General features: G+C 36.7%; 1 protein-coding gene across 1 annotated transcript; it reads left to right on the top strand.

Annotated features, from left to right (window-relative positions):
* Positions 1-261: 261 nt before the first annotated feature.
* Positions 262-7,436, top strand: LOC122310942 (ferric reduction oxidase 7, chloroplastic-like). Its single transcript, XM_043125221.1, has 9 exons — positions 262-837; positions 2,132-2,237; positions 2,389-2,580; positions 2,690-2,924; positions 4,596-4,923; positions 5,007-5,280; positions 5,560-5,815; positions 5,913-6,342; positions 7,139-7,436. Exons 1-9 carry the CDS (start codon positions 393-395, stop codon positions 7,306-7,308), a joined length of 2,436 nt encoding a protein of 811 aa, XP_042981155.1. The 5' UTR covers positions 262-392; the 3' UTR covers positions 7,309-7,436.
* The last annotated feature ends 5,420 nt before the right edge of the window (positions 7,437-12,856 follow it).

The raw sequence follows: 12,856 nt of genomic DNA, 5'->3' as shown, positions 1-12,856 counted from the left end.
CAAAAATGGAGTGTTGATGGCTCATGTGCAACAGCAAGAATTGGAATGAACTGGTAGTTTTGTCAGTGAAGAATAGTGTGAATACGGCAGGTCGCGTGTATGTGTAACGTTATTACTTGTCACTGGGAAGGGGGTCCAACAAAATATCCATTCCACTCCCAATATTTCTTGGTCTGGAATTAACAAACAGATTAAAGAAAGTTAGATGCCCGACGGCACACAGCCTTTTTATTGACCAACTAATTTTCTCCGACACCTATACGCCAGACGCCCCACCTGTTCATCGTACTCAGCGAACTTGGTCAAGTGTAAAGTTGTAAACAATACCAGCCGGTGTGGAGGAACTGTTCACAGTCACGGACACCGTTACAGGAGTGCACAGAGAAAGTTGGATGGCCATCTTTACATCCTCTATATCCTTCGAATGTAGACACGAGGAGGAATTAGGTGAGGATTTTGAAGTACAGCTGCGAGGTGAAGTGAGTCCCAATACGAAAATGAGGGAATTGGACATGTTCAGGAACAAAGATATATATTCTCGCTCCCAGTCCCAGAAGAGCTCGGGTTCTTATTGCTGTATATTGCTGGTCACCATGGCCGTGGGTGAATTATACTCTGATCAACAACCTCTTCTTTCCAACGGAGGTCATGATAACGAGTACAAGATCAAGGAAACGCGCATATTCTTATCATTGGCCAAATGGGTTCTCAAATTCACTATGTGGGTCGTGTTCGTTGCTTGGGTTGCTCTCTTTTTTCTCGTTCCCACAGACTTCGGGACCGGCCTCTACGATGTCTGGGTCAATGCTACCAGTGGAACTCTGTTCGGGGAGACAGGTGCTTGTTTAGTGTTATTTTTTGTAATTTTTTTTTATAAAATTACAAAATACAACTTAAAAACAGAAAACAAAATACGTGACAGTAAGTTAATATCTTCCCTGATATATTGATATTTGCCCTTTGTATTTTCTGTGGCTGCCCTTGATCTGTGTTCTCTCCACGACCCCCATCTTCAAGCTTTGTCCTGCAAGCCTGAAAAAAAATGCAGCTGACCCAAAAGCCATACACAGCTTCTCCGTCCGAAAGACGGAAACTGAGTTTTACCATTTTTAGCTTTCCTTCTATTTTCAGTTGGATTTCGAAAATACTACCATTCGAAAGATGCATCGATTTGCAGACCAGTCGTCTTGAGGCTTCATTCAGATGTTGAATTGAATTGAAATCAATTAAATTTTTTTATAAATAATAATGAGTAAAAGTGTAGAATGAGTTTTGTGCAGTTTATTTAAAATGAATTTAGACATATTTAGATGTTAAGATAAGTTTACAGATATTTATAAAAAATTAAAAAAGTTTATGGGTCTTACGTATAAAGATGTGCTGAATTAAAAAAAATTGTGAGTTTTATATATAAAGAAATTTTGAATTAAGATGAGTTTAGTAATTTGAAAGTTTGGTGTTTAAATATTAGACACAATTTAAAATTTAGTAATATTATATACAGTCGTAGAGTGTGTAAACGCCGCATAATCGTTTTGAAAAACAGTCGGGTCTACGATTAAAAAGTTAACTTTTATTTATTTATCTAGGTCACGTATTAATTTATTTTTTTAAAAAAGACTGTACGGTACTTACATAATTACAACTATAAATATAATTTCTTTTTAAAGATAAAATAAATTAAATTGATTTGAGTTGAATCTAATAATAAAAAATAACTCGTTAGAACCAAAAATCTCCATTATTGAGTTATAAAATTTCTTTACGCTTTTCGTTAAAGATTTCAACTTGAGAGAAGGGAACAGAAAGGACTTCAGATATTCATCAAAACACAGGGTTAAACCAAAATGGGTGTGAAACTCGGTGGATTTAAAAGGAGAAGGGGGAAAAGGTATAGAAAAGGAAATGTTTGCCCTTAACAGTGAACACATTTCCTTTTTTACAGTTGGATGAATATATAGTTGAGGTTCCATGTGGACTGTGACGGCAACAAAAGTGTGCTACTCTTTTATATTTATAAAAATAACTACGTAAACAAATTCTAAAAGGTAATTATTGCTCTCTATAATTCGAACTCACCATCGCATTCATGCTTGGTAGTCTAAAGAGTTAGACGCGGTGTACTTTTCAGGGAGCGTCTTGCTGTTATACAGTGGCCCCATTGTCATTATCGCCTTTCTTGCTGTTCCATATCTTCTCGTCTCTGGGGAAGAGCAACAGAAAGAACAACTACAAGAGTCAGTGATTCTTTTGCACTCTTACAAGTTCTTATTGTATTTGTGTTACTTACAGACCAGATTATTGGAACTTGGATAACCAAAAACAGAGGCATCGACCCAATATGTCTGTTTAAATTCTAATACTTCCAAAAAAAATCATCTATTACAGGAAAAGGCCTCCAAGATTCCGACTGTGGACTTTTCCCGTTCTGGTGGATGGACCATTTGGGGTCGTTTCCGCTGCCGAATTGATTGGCATAGTCCTCTTTGTTATGTTTGTTCTCTGGGCTGTTTATGCCTATACGGTAGTGAACTTTGAAATTTTACCTAGCTATGGCGACTTGACCCTCCAAGAGAAGAGGTATGATAGTATTTTTTGGGTTTGGTTGGGTATTAGTCTGTATTAGAAGTGACATGCTTTAACTAGGCAATATCAGTTCCAAATAAATCTGATTTCCCTTATTTTTCAGGTTGTTTATGTTGCAAATGTCAGCATATACTTTTGGTTTGATTGCATTATCTTGCTTGGCTTTTCTCTTTCTCCCAATCGCGAGGGGGTCGATTCTCCTCCGCCTTGTGGATATACCTTTTGAGCATGCCACCAGATATCATGTTTGGTTGGGAAATCTCACAATGTTCCTCCTTACCCTTCATGGACTTTTCTACATGATTTTATGGGCGATACGGGGCATCATACTATCTGAAGTGAGTGCTCATACTGAATTATTTATTGCCTCTGCAGGTAGAAACTGTGTTAAAAACTTATCACTGTTTTATGTGTATACATATTTCTCAAATTAATTTTGTAGTCCTCTTACTTGTTAAACATTGTTGAAACAACTTTATGATGCTTCTGATAAAAAAGCAACATGTACCAAGGAAAGACAAAAATTAGTGGTTATAGGGAAGACCAAAAATAATTGTTTTACCTTTTTCTAGCACCTATGACATTATCTCTATGGAAATGCATACAAGTGCTCTTTTTATTTTTATTTTTACCCTACTTTATTCCTTAAGTTCTTGTTATGGATATTTCGGATAATTATGTGGTACCCATGTAGCTTGAAACTTCAAGTTGTTTGAGAAGTTGGATAGAATAGTATTTCACCACGCATTGTGGATTTTTAATTTTGGGTTAGATGCTAAAGTAATTACCGTGTTTAGACATATAGTAGTTCCTAAATTATAACCGAGTTTCTTCTTCCCTATGCTTTTTACTTTGATCTAATCAGTCTTTTTCATTAGTTTTCCTTTAAGAATCGGTTAAAACGCCACTTAGCAGAAAGGACTGAATGCATTTCATTTAAAACGTAGAAAAATAAAAATATTAATTAAACAACAAAATAATTAAGAAAAAGACAAAATACTGCCAGGGCTGGCACCATGCTCCGCTTGGGTGGTTGTCCAAGGCTTGGCCTGGGTCGTGCGCCGATGACTGGGTCTTTAGCTTGTCTCTGCCTACCACTTTTTCCTTTTTAATTATTCTTTTGTTTTTTAAATTTTTTGTTTTTTATCTTTATATTTTCTTACAATGACGTGTGGCACTTAATTAGTGATTAGTTTTGACGTGACATTTTAATGAGTTATTAGCGAAAGAGAAATACTATAAGGAAGCTTTACGCTATACACTTCCACTTGACCAACATGCGATTTGTCATTTTTGCCCTTATATTTAAACACACATATTTAAGCATTAAGATAGAAGGGCAAAAATGAAATCACATGTTAAAGGTGGATGTGCGTAGTGTAAGGCTTCCAAGTAGAATTTCTCTTAGACTGATTTGAAAAAAGTTGAAAACACAAGGACTAAAAGGTTCAAAATTAAAGTTTAGGGACTAACCTGCCTAAAAGAAAAAGCACAAAAACTGTTTTAGTATATAATCCTTTTAATTTTGGTATACTGAATATTTCAAACATGAGGCTGTATGGTACATTTTAACAGATATTGGGCCTCGTCAAATAAATTGTGGCATGTTCGTGACTCATGCTCTACAGGATGAATTTTAACCTTTTTTTTTTTTTTGTCCCTTTTAGTTATGTGCTTCTTGCTACACTGATTGATGAAGATTTGGTGGGGCTGAAAGGATTTTTTTTGTTTGTTTATAATAACTCATGCTCTTGGGATGCAAGACTGAACTATTTTTCTGTGTTTTACCCCACTATGTAGTGAACAAAAAATGTTGACTTCAAGAATTGATTTTGACAAAAAATAAAAAAACAAACTGACATCGAAATTTCTTTAACGAAATTCTCTTGTTTCTTCTTGTTACCTCTGTCAGACTTGTCTTATTACTTCCTTGAGAAATCGGAAGAAACATGGAAACAAAGAAAGTTCTCTTTAACAATTTTTTTCCTTAACTTTTTGGGTTCATGCAGATAATTGAGTGGAAAAGTGATGGTGGAGCAAACCTTGCTGGGGTTATCTGCTATGTATTTGGTCTATTGATATGGGTGACAACACTTCCTCCTGTGAGGAAGCGATATTTTGAGCTTTTCTTCTATACACATCAACTCTACGTACTTTTTGTCATTTTCCTGGCTTTGCATATTGGTGATACGAATTTTAGCAAAGTTTTTGGGGGAATATTTCTGTTCATGCTTGATCGCTTTTTAAGGTTCTGCCAATCACGTATGACTGTCAACATAGTTTCGATGAAAAGCCTTCCGTGTGGAACAGTGAAATTGGTGCTTTCCAAACCTGGAAGTAAGATTAGTTCAACAATTTGTTGTTTTATTGTGTTCTGTTTTTTGACCAAAAATCTTAGAGCTTCCTCTTTGATTATGTAGACCTGCGGTACAATGCCCTCAGTTTCATCTTCCTACGAGTGTGGGAAATATCTTGGCTGCAATGGCATCCTTTCAGTGTTTCATCAAGTCCATTGGATGGTAAGTATCATCTTTCTGTGCTCGTAAAGGCTTTTGGTGACTGGACATCAATGCTAAGTCGGAAAGTCTCAAATATCACTGAGGATTCTCAAATAGAGCTACCTTTACTACCCCCCGGTCAGATTATGGCTTCTGTAGAGGGGCCTTATGGGCATGAATCACCATACCACTTGATGTGAGTACTCTGTTCATCATATGCATATGTGTGTGCAACCATAATGGATACCTTAGTAAATGGCTAATACATGTTCCTTTCACTTGGCGGGTTCGCCCGGGGTGGGGGGAGGGGAACACTAAACCAAAACTACAGAGACACAAAATGATGATTCATCAGGACACCTGTATTTTTTTTCATACCAGTATTCTAGCAGTAGATTTTACTAAATTATCTGTTACTTCTATTGAAAGATGTACTGTGCACTTTTTAACAGGTTAACAACTTTTGTCCTCTTAGGTATGAAAAGCTTGTACTGGTTGCAGGAGGTAGTGGGATCTCTCCATTTTTAGCTATATTGAGTGATATTCTCCATCGTACTAAGGATAAAAAAACTTGCGTACCAAGAAATGTTTTACTTGTTTGGGCTGTGAAAAGGTCGAATGAGCTATCTCTTTTTTCCTCTACTGGTGTGGAGTCAATCTGTTCATTTTTCTCTGATAAATTGAATATCGAAGTTCAAATGTATGTCACTAGAGAATCAGAGCCTTCATTGGTAAGTTAAAAGTCTCCTGTTTCTTATCTTATCTATGCTGTCATTTTTCACGATCAAGATCATCTCTTCAGTCTAGATTTGACTGTTGCTGATGCAGGAGGAGGGTAATATCCACAAGGCTACAAGCTCTTCTGTTTTCTCTATTGGAGGGGGCATTTCAGCCTTGGTTGGCACTGGAAATAAGATATGGGTTGGATGCTATGTTATCATATCTACAATTGGCTTCGTTATCTCTTTGAGTTTGTTAGACATCTTTTACATAAATCCTTTTAGTATATCATATTGGTGGTACAAAGGCCTTCTTTTTGTAGCATGCATGGTTGTCAGTGTTTTCATCTATGGGGGCTTTGTGGTTGGTTTATGGCATCTTTGGGAAAAAAGGACCTTAGCCATGGAGGAAAGTCAGGAAGATGGGGTAAAGACCGACATGATGCGGCCTAACGAAGTATTCACAGAAAAGAACTTATACCAGGAAAGTCTTGCTAGTTCATATGCAGTTCGGTATGGTTGCAGACCAGACTTCAAAGGTACGTTTCCAATTTTTTATGGCAGGAGGTAGTTGTTAATATTTTAATAATAAATAGGTTTCAGGTCAAATATCAAGTCGGGTGGCCCCTTTGGGTGCGGGGCTTATTTATTCTAACAGACATATTTCTCTGATACTTGAAAGCCAAGCTACCGATTAAAATTTCAGTAATGTTAAATATTTTCTTCAGAATGGATGTCAGATTCTATTGGATAAACTGCAAATACAATTATTTATTTCTGTAACGGCCAATGAGCTTGAGAAGTTAAAACAAAAACTTTCCATGTTAGCATGTTTGCATATATGGGTTCATGGTTTAAGGTTTAATCACAAAACTGACCAGGTTGGATTAGGAGAAATGAACAAGCAGAATTTCTTATTCTTTCATGGTATAAACCAGATGCCGCCAGCTTAAACAGCATTGATGACAATGTCTATGTCAAGCAAAATTTGCGGTACCTATCAAAAAAAAAAAAAATTGGAAACACTTCCTCTTAGCCCTGGGCATATATGGTTTCATGCTACAGTGTTGAGAAGCTGATTTTACCTCGGTGCTTTGCAATATCAAAATTGCAAACTGTCACAGCATGCGTGACAACGTTTTTCTTTCTACAGTGTTCTTAATATTTGTTGAAATGGAAATTCCGCTTCAACAAATACAAAGTATGTTTGGTACTAGATTGCTGCTTTCTGACATTTGAAATTTGTAAATCTGATGTCAAAACCCACATAGGCTTTCATCTGATTTATAAGGTACCACACTGTTTTCTTGACTCCATATTTATTTTTGCTTGCAGAAATTTTTGGATCAGTATCAGCTCGTTGGGGGTCTGTTGATGTGGGTGTCGTTGTGTGCGGTCCCCAAACTCTTCTCTCTAGTGTAGCTAAAGAGTGTAGGTCGCAGAATTTGAAAAGAAGAAACTATGATCCGATCTTCCACTTCAACAGCCATAGTTTCTCTTTGTAGGGTTATAGTCAAGACTTCTCTCTTTATTTATAGGCTTGACACGCTTTGAATTTCTTGTACGTAATTGGTTTGGGTCTGCTGAAAACGATGATTGATATTCTGATATCGGACGAGTGGAAATTTCCTAATGCTAGGTTGTCTTATCAAAGCATACCCATAGTTTCCATCTTCCAGAGACATACATATATGTCAAGCGTCGATTATTCTATTGCTTAGCAAATGATAATCCCTTATATACTTGATGAATCTATGAAGTCAGCCTTTGCATCGGAAGAATGGAAAAAATAAAAATAAAAATAATAAAAAAATAAAAATAAATAAAAAATAAAAAAAATCAAAGCCGATCAACAGGAGTCAACTTGACACCATATGTACATATGAGATATTTTGGGGGCAACGGAATATTTTTAACGAATAGTATTGTTATGTTTATCAATCAAAGCGTTGGCTATGTGAACTACCATATGGGTTTAGGGTAATTGTAATGTTAAGAAACCAGGATTGACGGAAGAAAAATAGATATTGAAGAGAATTCTTCTGCATACTTTATTATGTAAAACGGATTTGAGTTTAAAAAGTCGTCCAACAAATGGCAAAAAGTTTAGAGAAGATACGGATGGCATCAGACTTTTGCTTAATTGGAAATAACCAAGTATAGAGGGTAAAATGATCAACAAAAGAGATCGTATTTGAAGCCCAATTGAGATACATAAGGGGTTGGGCCCTAAAGATCAAAATGAACGAGAGCTAAAGGCCTATTCTAGATGCTTTGACTAGGAGAAAAAGATAAATGGTGAGACTTTGCCAGCGGACATTCTGGACATTTGAAAACATCCTGAGTAGGGCTGGAAGACAAATACTATGCGCAAAACATGATTGACGAGTGCTAAGGAAGGATGACCCATCCAGCAGCGCCATTGAGCAAGAGAAGTTGTCTCACTGACATTGACGGTGGGAAAGGAAGTGTTGTGAATTGGAAACAAGTAGAGATCGTCACGGGTTGGGCCGGTGAGAAGAGTTTTCTTAGTCAGGGAATCATTTATAAAGACGTGAGATGAGGGAAATTCAAAAAAACAATTGTTATCTATGCAAAAATATAGAACAGATACGAGGTTCTTTGTAATGGAAGGGACATGAAGCAAATTGCGAAGAAGAAATGGAGAGGAAGAAGTAGATAGAGAGGATTCACTGTGATTGTGCATGGGGAGACCCATGCCATCTCCAACTTGAATGGTCTCACTACCAGTGTATTGCTCAAAGGATAGGTTCAAGTTAGACAACTTGTTGGTGATGTCGTGGGTTGCCACAAAGTCAGGTTAGTAGACGTTATCTGAGAGTGAACTTGGAGCAGTGTAATTAGCAGAGAAGGTACTTGGAGTAAAGGAATGAGTAGGGAAATTAGTTGGAGATTCAAACTAATAGGAGTGATTAAACATGTGCCTGCATTGGACTGCAACATATCCATACTTATTACTGATTTGACAAGTAGGTCGTTGCATGTTGGCTTACTAGGTTCCATTGTTGGGGAAGAAGGATTTGCCACCATGAGAATTGGACAACGTTCGTCCCTGTCCACGGCCTTGTCAACCACCACGAGAAGAGCTGCCACCATGATAAAAATTTGCTGCACTGAAATTAGCAGAGAAATCAAGTGAAGGAGCATTAAGTTTGGCATTATGAGAAAGGCAATTTTCATGGATTAGGATAAGCTGATATAGCTCATAAGAGGTTAGTGGGTCGGTTCGTATGGTGACAGAGGTGATGAAAGACTCATAGGAGGAACTAAAACGATTGAGAAGGTAAAAGACAAGTTCCTTCTCAAAGATGGTATTACTAGTGACTGCTAATGAATCGGCAAGTAGACGTACTTTGATGAAGTAATCTGAGATGGATTGTTCACCCATAGAGAGATTTGTAAGCTGGAATCAAATTTGAAATTCTTTGGCATTGGAATGCGATGAGAACATGGAGGCTAAGGAGTTCCATAGATCTCGAGCAGTGGTGGAAGAAAGAACATGTCCCAAAATTGAATTGGAGAGAGAGAAAAACAGCACATTTAGGACTAGTTGGTCTGTGCGTTTCATGAGAGCATAGGCAGGGTTGGGTTTTGGGGGTTGACCTAGAGTATTAGCTAGAAATTCAAAAGGACTTGGTAACATGCCATCAACATAGGAGTACAATGGTGACTATATGGGAGAAGGAAGTGGGGATAGAAGGAGGGAAAGAAGAGGAGAAGATTGAAGAGAATAATTCTACATACTTTATTATGTAAAACAATGGTCTATATATAGATTTTACAAGGGAATCAAAGAAGGAATAAAAGAATAAATGTTTGTTACATCACAGTAGAGAGAACTGTATTTTATTTACAACTGTACTTTGTAGTGGTTGTTTTCATTCTGTTGTGATTCTTTTGAAGGTGCAATGGTTTCTGTGCTATGCGTGTAATGGTTTACTGAGTGGTAGTATTTATGTTAGATGCACATATGCTAATATGTAAAACTCCCTTCCCTTACTTTAAGAATGTCATGTACTTATGTAAATAAAGTCAGAGATTTGCATAATTAAATAAAAATATTGTTTATCTCATAAAAGAGTTAATAAAATAAAATATACTAAAAACATAACAATAGCTTATCAAATAAACTAAACTGGACAATACAATCATAAAATAAAAGTTAACTAAAGTTTATCAGTATGCTCCTCCTAAGTTTGGCATGCCTGCTCATGCTCATCATTATTCTCACCTGGGTAGTTAAAAACATAAAATAAAACTAAAATGAGTTGATGACTTAGTAAAAAATTCATCACAACATAAACATAAAAAACTTAAGACTTTTTATAAAAATTTTCATGCATAAGAGAATGTAAAATCATGACTGTTCATACTTATGTTTATGTTATACATGACTCGTCTTGATTTATCTAAATTGGTCAACACACTAAGGGTGGGTAGCAGGGCCCCGCATCTTGTTTGCCTCTCCTCTGGCCCCTACCTGGGCGGTGTGGGGGCCCAAATTGTCAGATGCTGGCGACGGCATATCCGCTTGCATATGTGAGTCCAGCGGGGGTAGGGGCGAGCTAGGCCCGAGTCTGCCTGTATATTCCCTCGTTCGGATAGCTTATATATATAAAATATATATTTATAATAAAATGACACCGTTTCATTAATCCTAACTAAACTAACCCCCATTTTGAGACTTTCCACTCGCACTCTCTAATCTCTCAAACCATCTCTCTCTCTCTCTCTCTCTCTCTCTCTCTCTCTCTCTCTCTCTCTCTCTCCCCTTTCAAATCTTAGTTGTCTTCACTGTCCGCAACTCACGCAATCTCTGAGCATCGAATACTAGCATTTTCCCCCTTCATCTCTATCAGAATCTTAAAAACCCTCAAATTTTTTTTTTTTTTTTGAAGTTTTTCAATGTATTGGATTATGGATGATGAGATTGATTAATGGATTTTCAGGATGAGATTGTGTTTTTTGTTTTGTGGAGGATTATATTGTGATTTGTGGGTATTGCTTTGAATGGTTGATTGTATGTTAATTTGGGACTAATTTAGGGTTTCCTTAACCCTTGCCGCAATATGATCCACCCATGCCTTTCCATTGACCATTTCCAAGCCATAAATCATGCCCTCAATTTTGTAGTGGGAGTCAAGAATAATAACCACATATAGGAAAATATTGTTCCTACTCAAATCTCTCCAATACTTCTCATACTTAGTCCTCATACTCATTGTCATATTATACAAAGTAGGCTCCTCACTCTCGCAAATTTTAGCCATTTTTTCTTTCACTCGATATACTTGCTGACAATATTCAATTAATGTGACATATAAAGACCCAAAGATTGTGCATGTGACCTCGTAGAAAAATCCTCAAAAATTCTACAGAAACCCGCACTATGTCCCAATCATCATCCCCTAGTTCCCCTAATCTCCCATCTTTGTCAAAGTGTTTGACATATTGCATGTCCTCATCAACCAATAAGTCAAAGGCCTTTCTATACTGTTTGGTCATCTACAACATCAAGAAAGTTGAGTTCCATCTTGTACGAACATCAAGACAGAACTCTTTCTTGCATTCAATAGTCGCAGCCCTCACTGAAACCTTGAGTTTATCAAGCCCAGCCAGTGAAGATATCATAAACCTCAGCACACTTCTAACTCTTGCAACCAAATTATGAACATCTTTCAAACTATCGGTTACAATAAGATTTAGGACATGTGAAGCACATCAAATATGTAAACACTCACCACCCACGATTGACTTATTGTTTTTTCTAAGCTTATTCTTAAGATACTCCAAAGTGATATTGTCAGACGAGGCATTGTCAACTATTATTTTCACAACCTGCTCCAATTCTCACTCCTTTTTTGCGACCTCCATGGTCTTTTCTATGACCTCACCCTTGTGATTGGAAATTGAACAAAACTATAATTCTTTTACTTAATTGTCAATCACAATCTACAAAATGGGTAGTTAAAGAGATATAGTTCAAATTTTGGACCGATGTCCATGTATCGGTGACGAGTCAAACTCTTTAACCCTTCAATTGTTTTCTCAACAATTCTTTATGAACACCATATAATTTAATAATATCCTACACTATTGTGTTGCAAGAATGAATATTAAGCCTGTATTCCTAAATAATAGGCTAAAAAATGGTTTAAAAATGATACTTAAAAGTATACTTTAAATTTATGTTTTATAATCCCTTAAATACTTTCTATAAAATCAGTCTAATATATTTATTTAAGTAAAATAGCCCAGCCCCAACCAAGGAAAACAGCCTACTCAAATACACTAAAACAGTTTTTTATAAACACAATCAGTCCATTAAAATCATCAAGCCCACAAGAAATCAACCCACTTAAACAATTATGAAAGTTTCTGAAATAATTCAAGCCCACCCAATTAAAACACAAGCCCAGATACAAACTCAACCCAGCCCCTAGCAAAACTCAACTTACTAAGAAGGGCATTTTGGGAAGGTTGAAGACAAAGTAAATAGACTGTGAACAGGAGGGCTTCAACTCACTAAGAGAGGAGACTATGGTGGTGGTGGATCTGAGAGTTAGTCACGACGGCATAAGCTGAGAGAGAGAGAGAGAGAGAGAGAGAGAGAGAGAGAGAGAGAGAGAGAGAGAGAGAGAGAGAAACTGTCAACCCGAAACAATAGAGGGTAGCGGATAGTCCTGGGCTTATCGTAGAGGTGTGGGTTCTCAGTTTGTAGAGGCTGCTACAGTGGCTAAGGTTTCCTTGTGTTTAACTCTAGAGGGTCTCGGGGTGGGTCTTATCTGTGAGGGAAAAGATTTTACGTCAGTTTTCAGGAGATTGGATAGAGAATTTGAGTGTTAGTTCTAATCTAGGAATTTGAAGGATAACTATGTCAATAAGGAAACTTCCTAATGAAATACAAACCCTTTTTAATTTGATCCATTGTTAAAATCTGGAAATAATAAGAATAAAAATAATAGATAAAAAAATGAAATAAATCAAAATCACACTTTTGGGTCTCGATGTTACAAGAACTAATGCTAGTAT

This window comes from Carya illinoinensis, chromosome 5, assembly GCF_018687715.1.
Source record: "Carya illinoinensis cultivar Pawnee chromosome 5, C.illinoinensisPawnee_v1, whole genome shotgun sequence".
NCBI lineage: Eukaryota > Viridiplantae > Streptophyta > Magnoliopsida > Fagales > Juglandaceae > Carya > Carya illinoinensis.
Note: the sequence above shows the minus strand (reverse complement) of the source record. Positions and strands in the feature narration are given on the sequence as shown.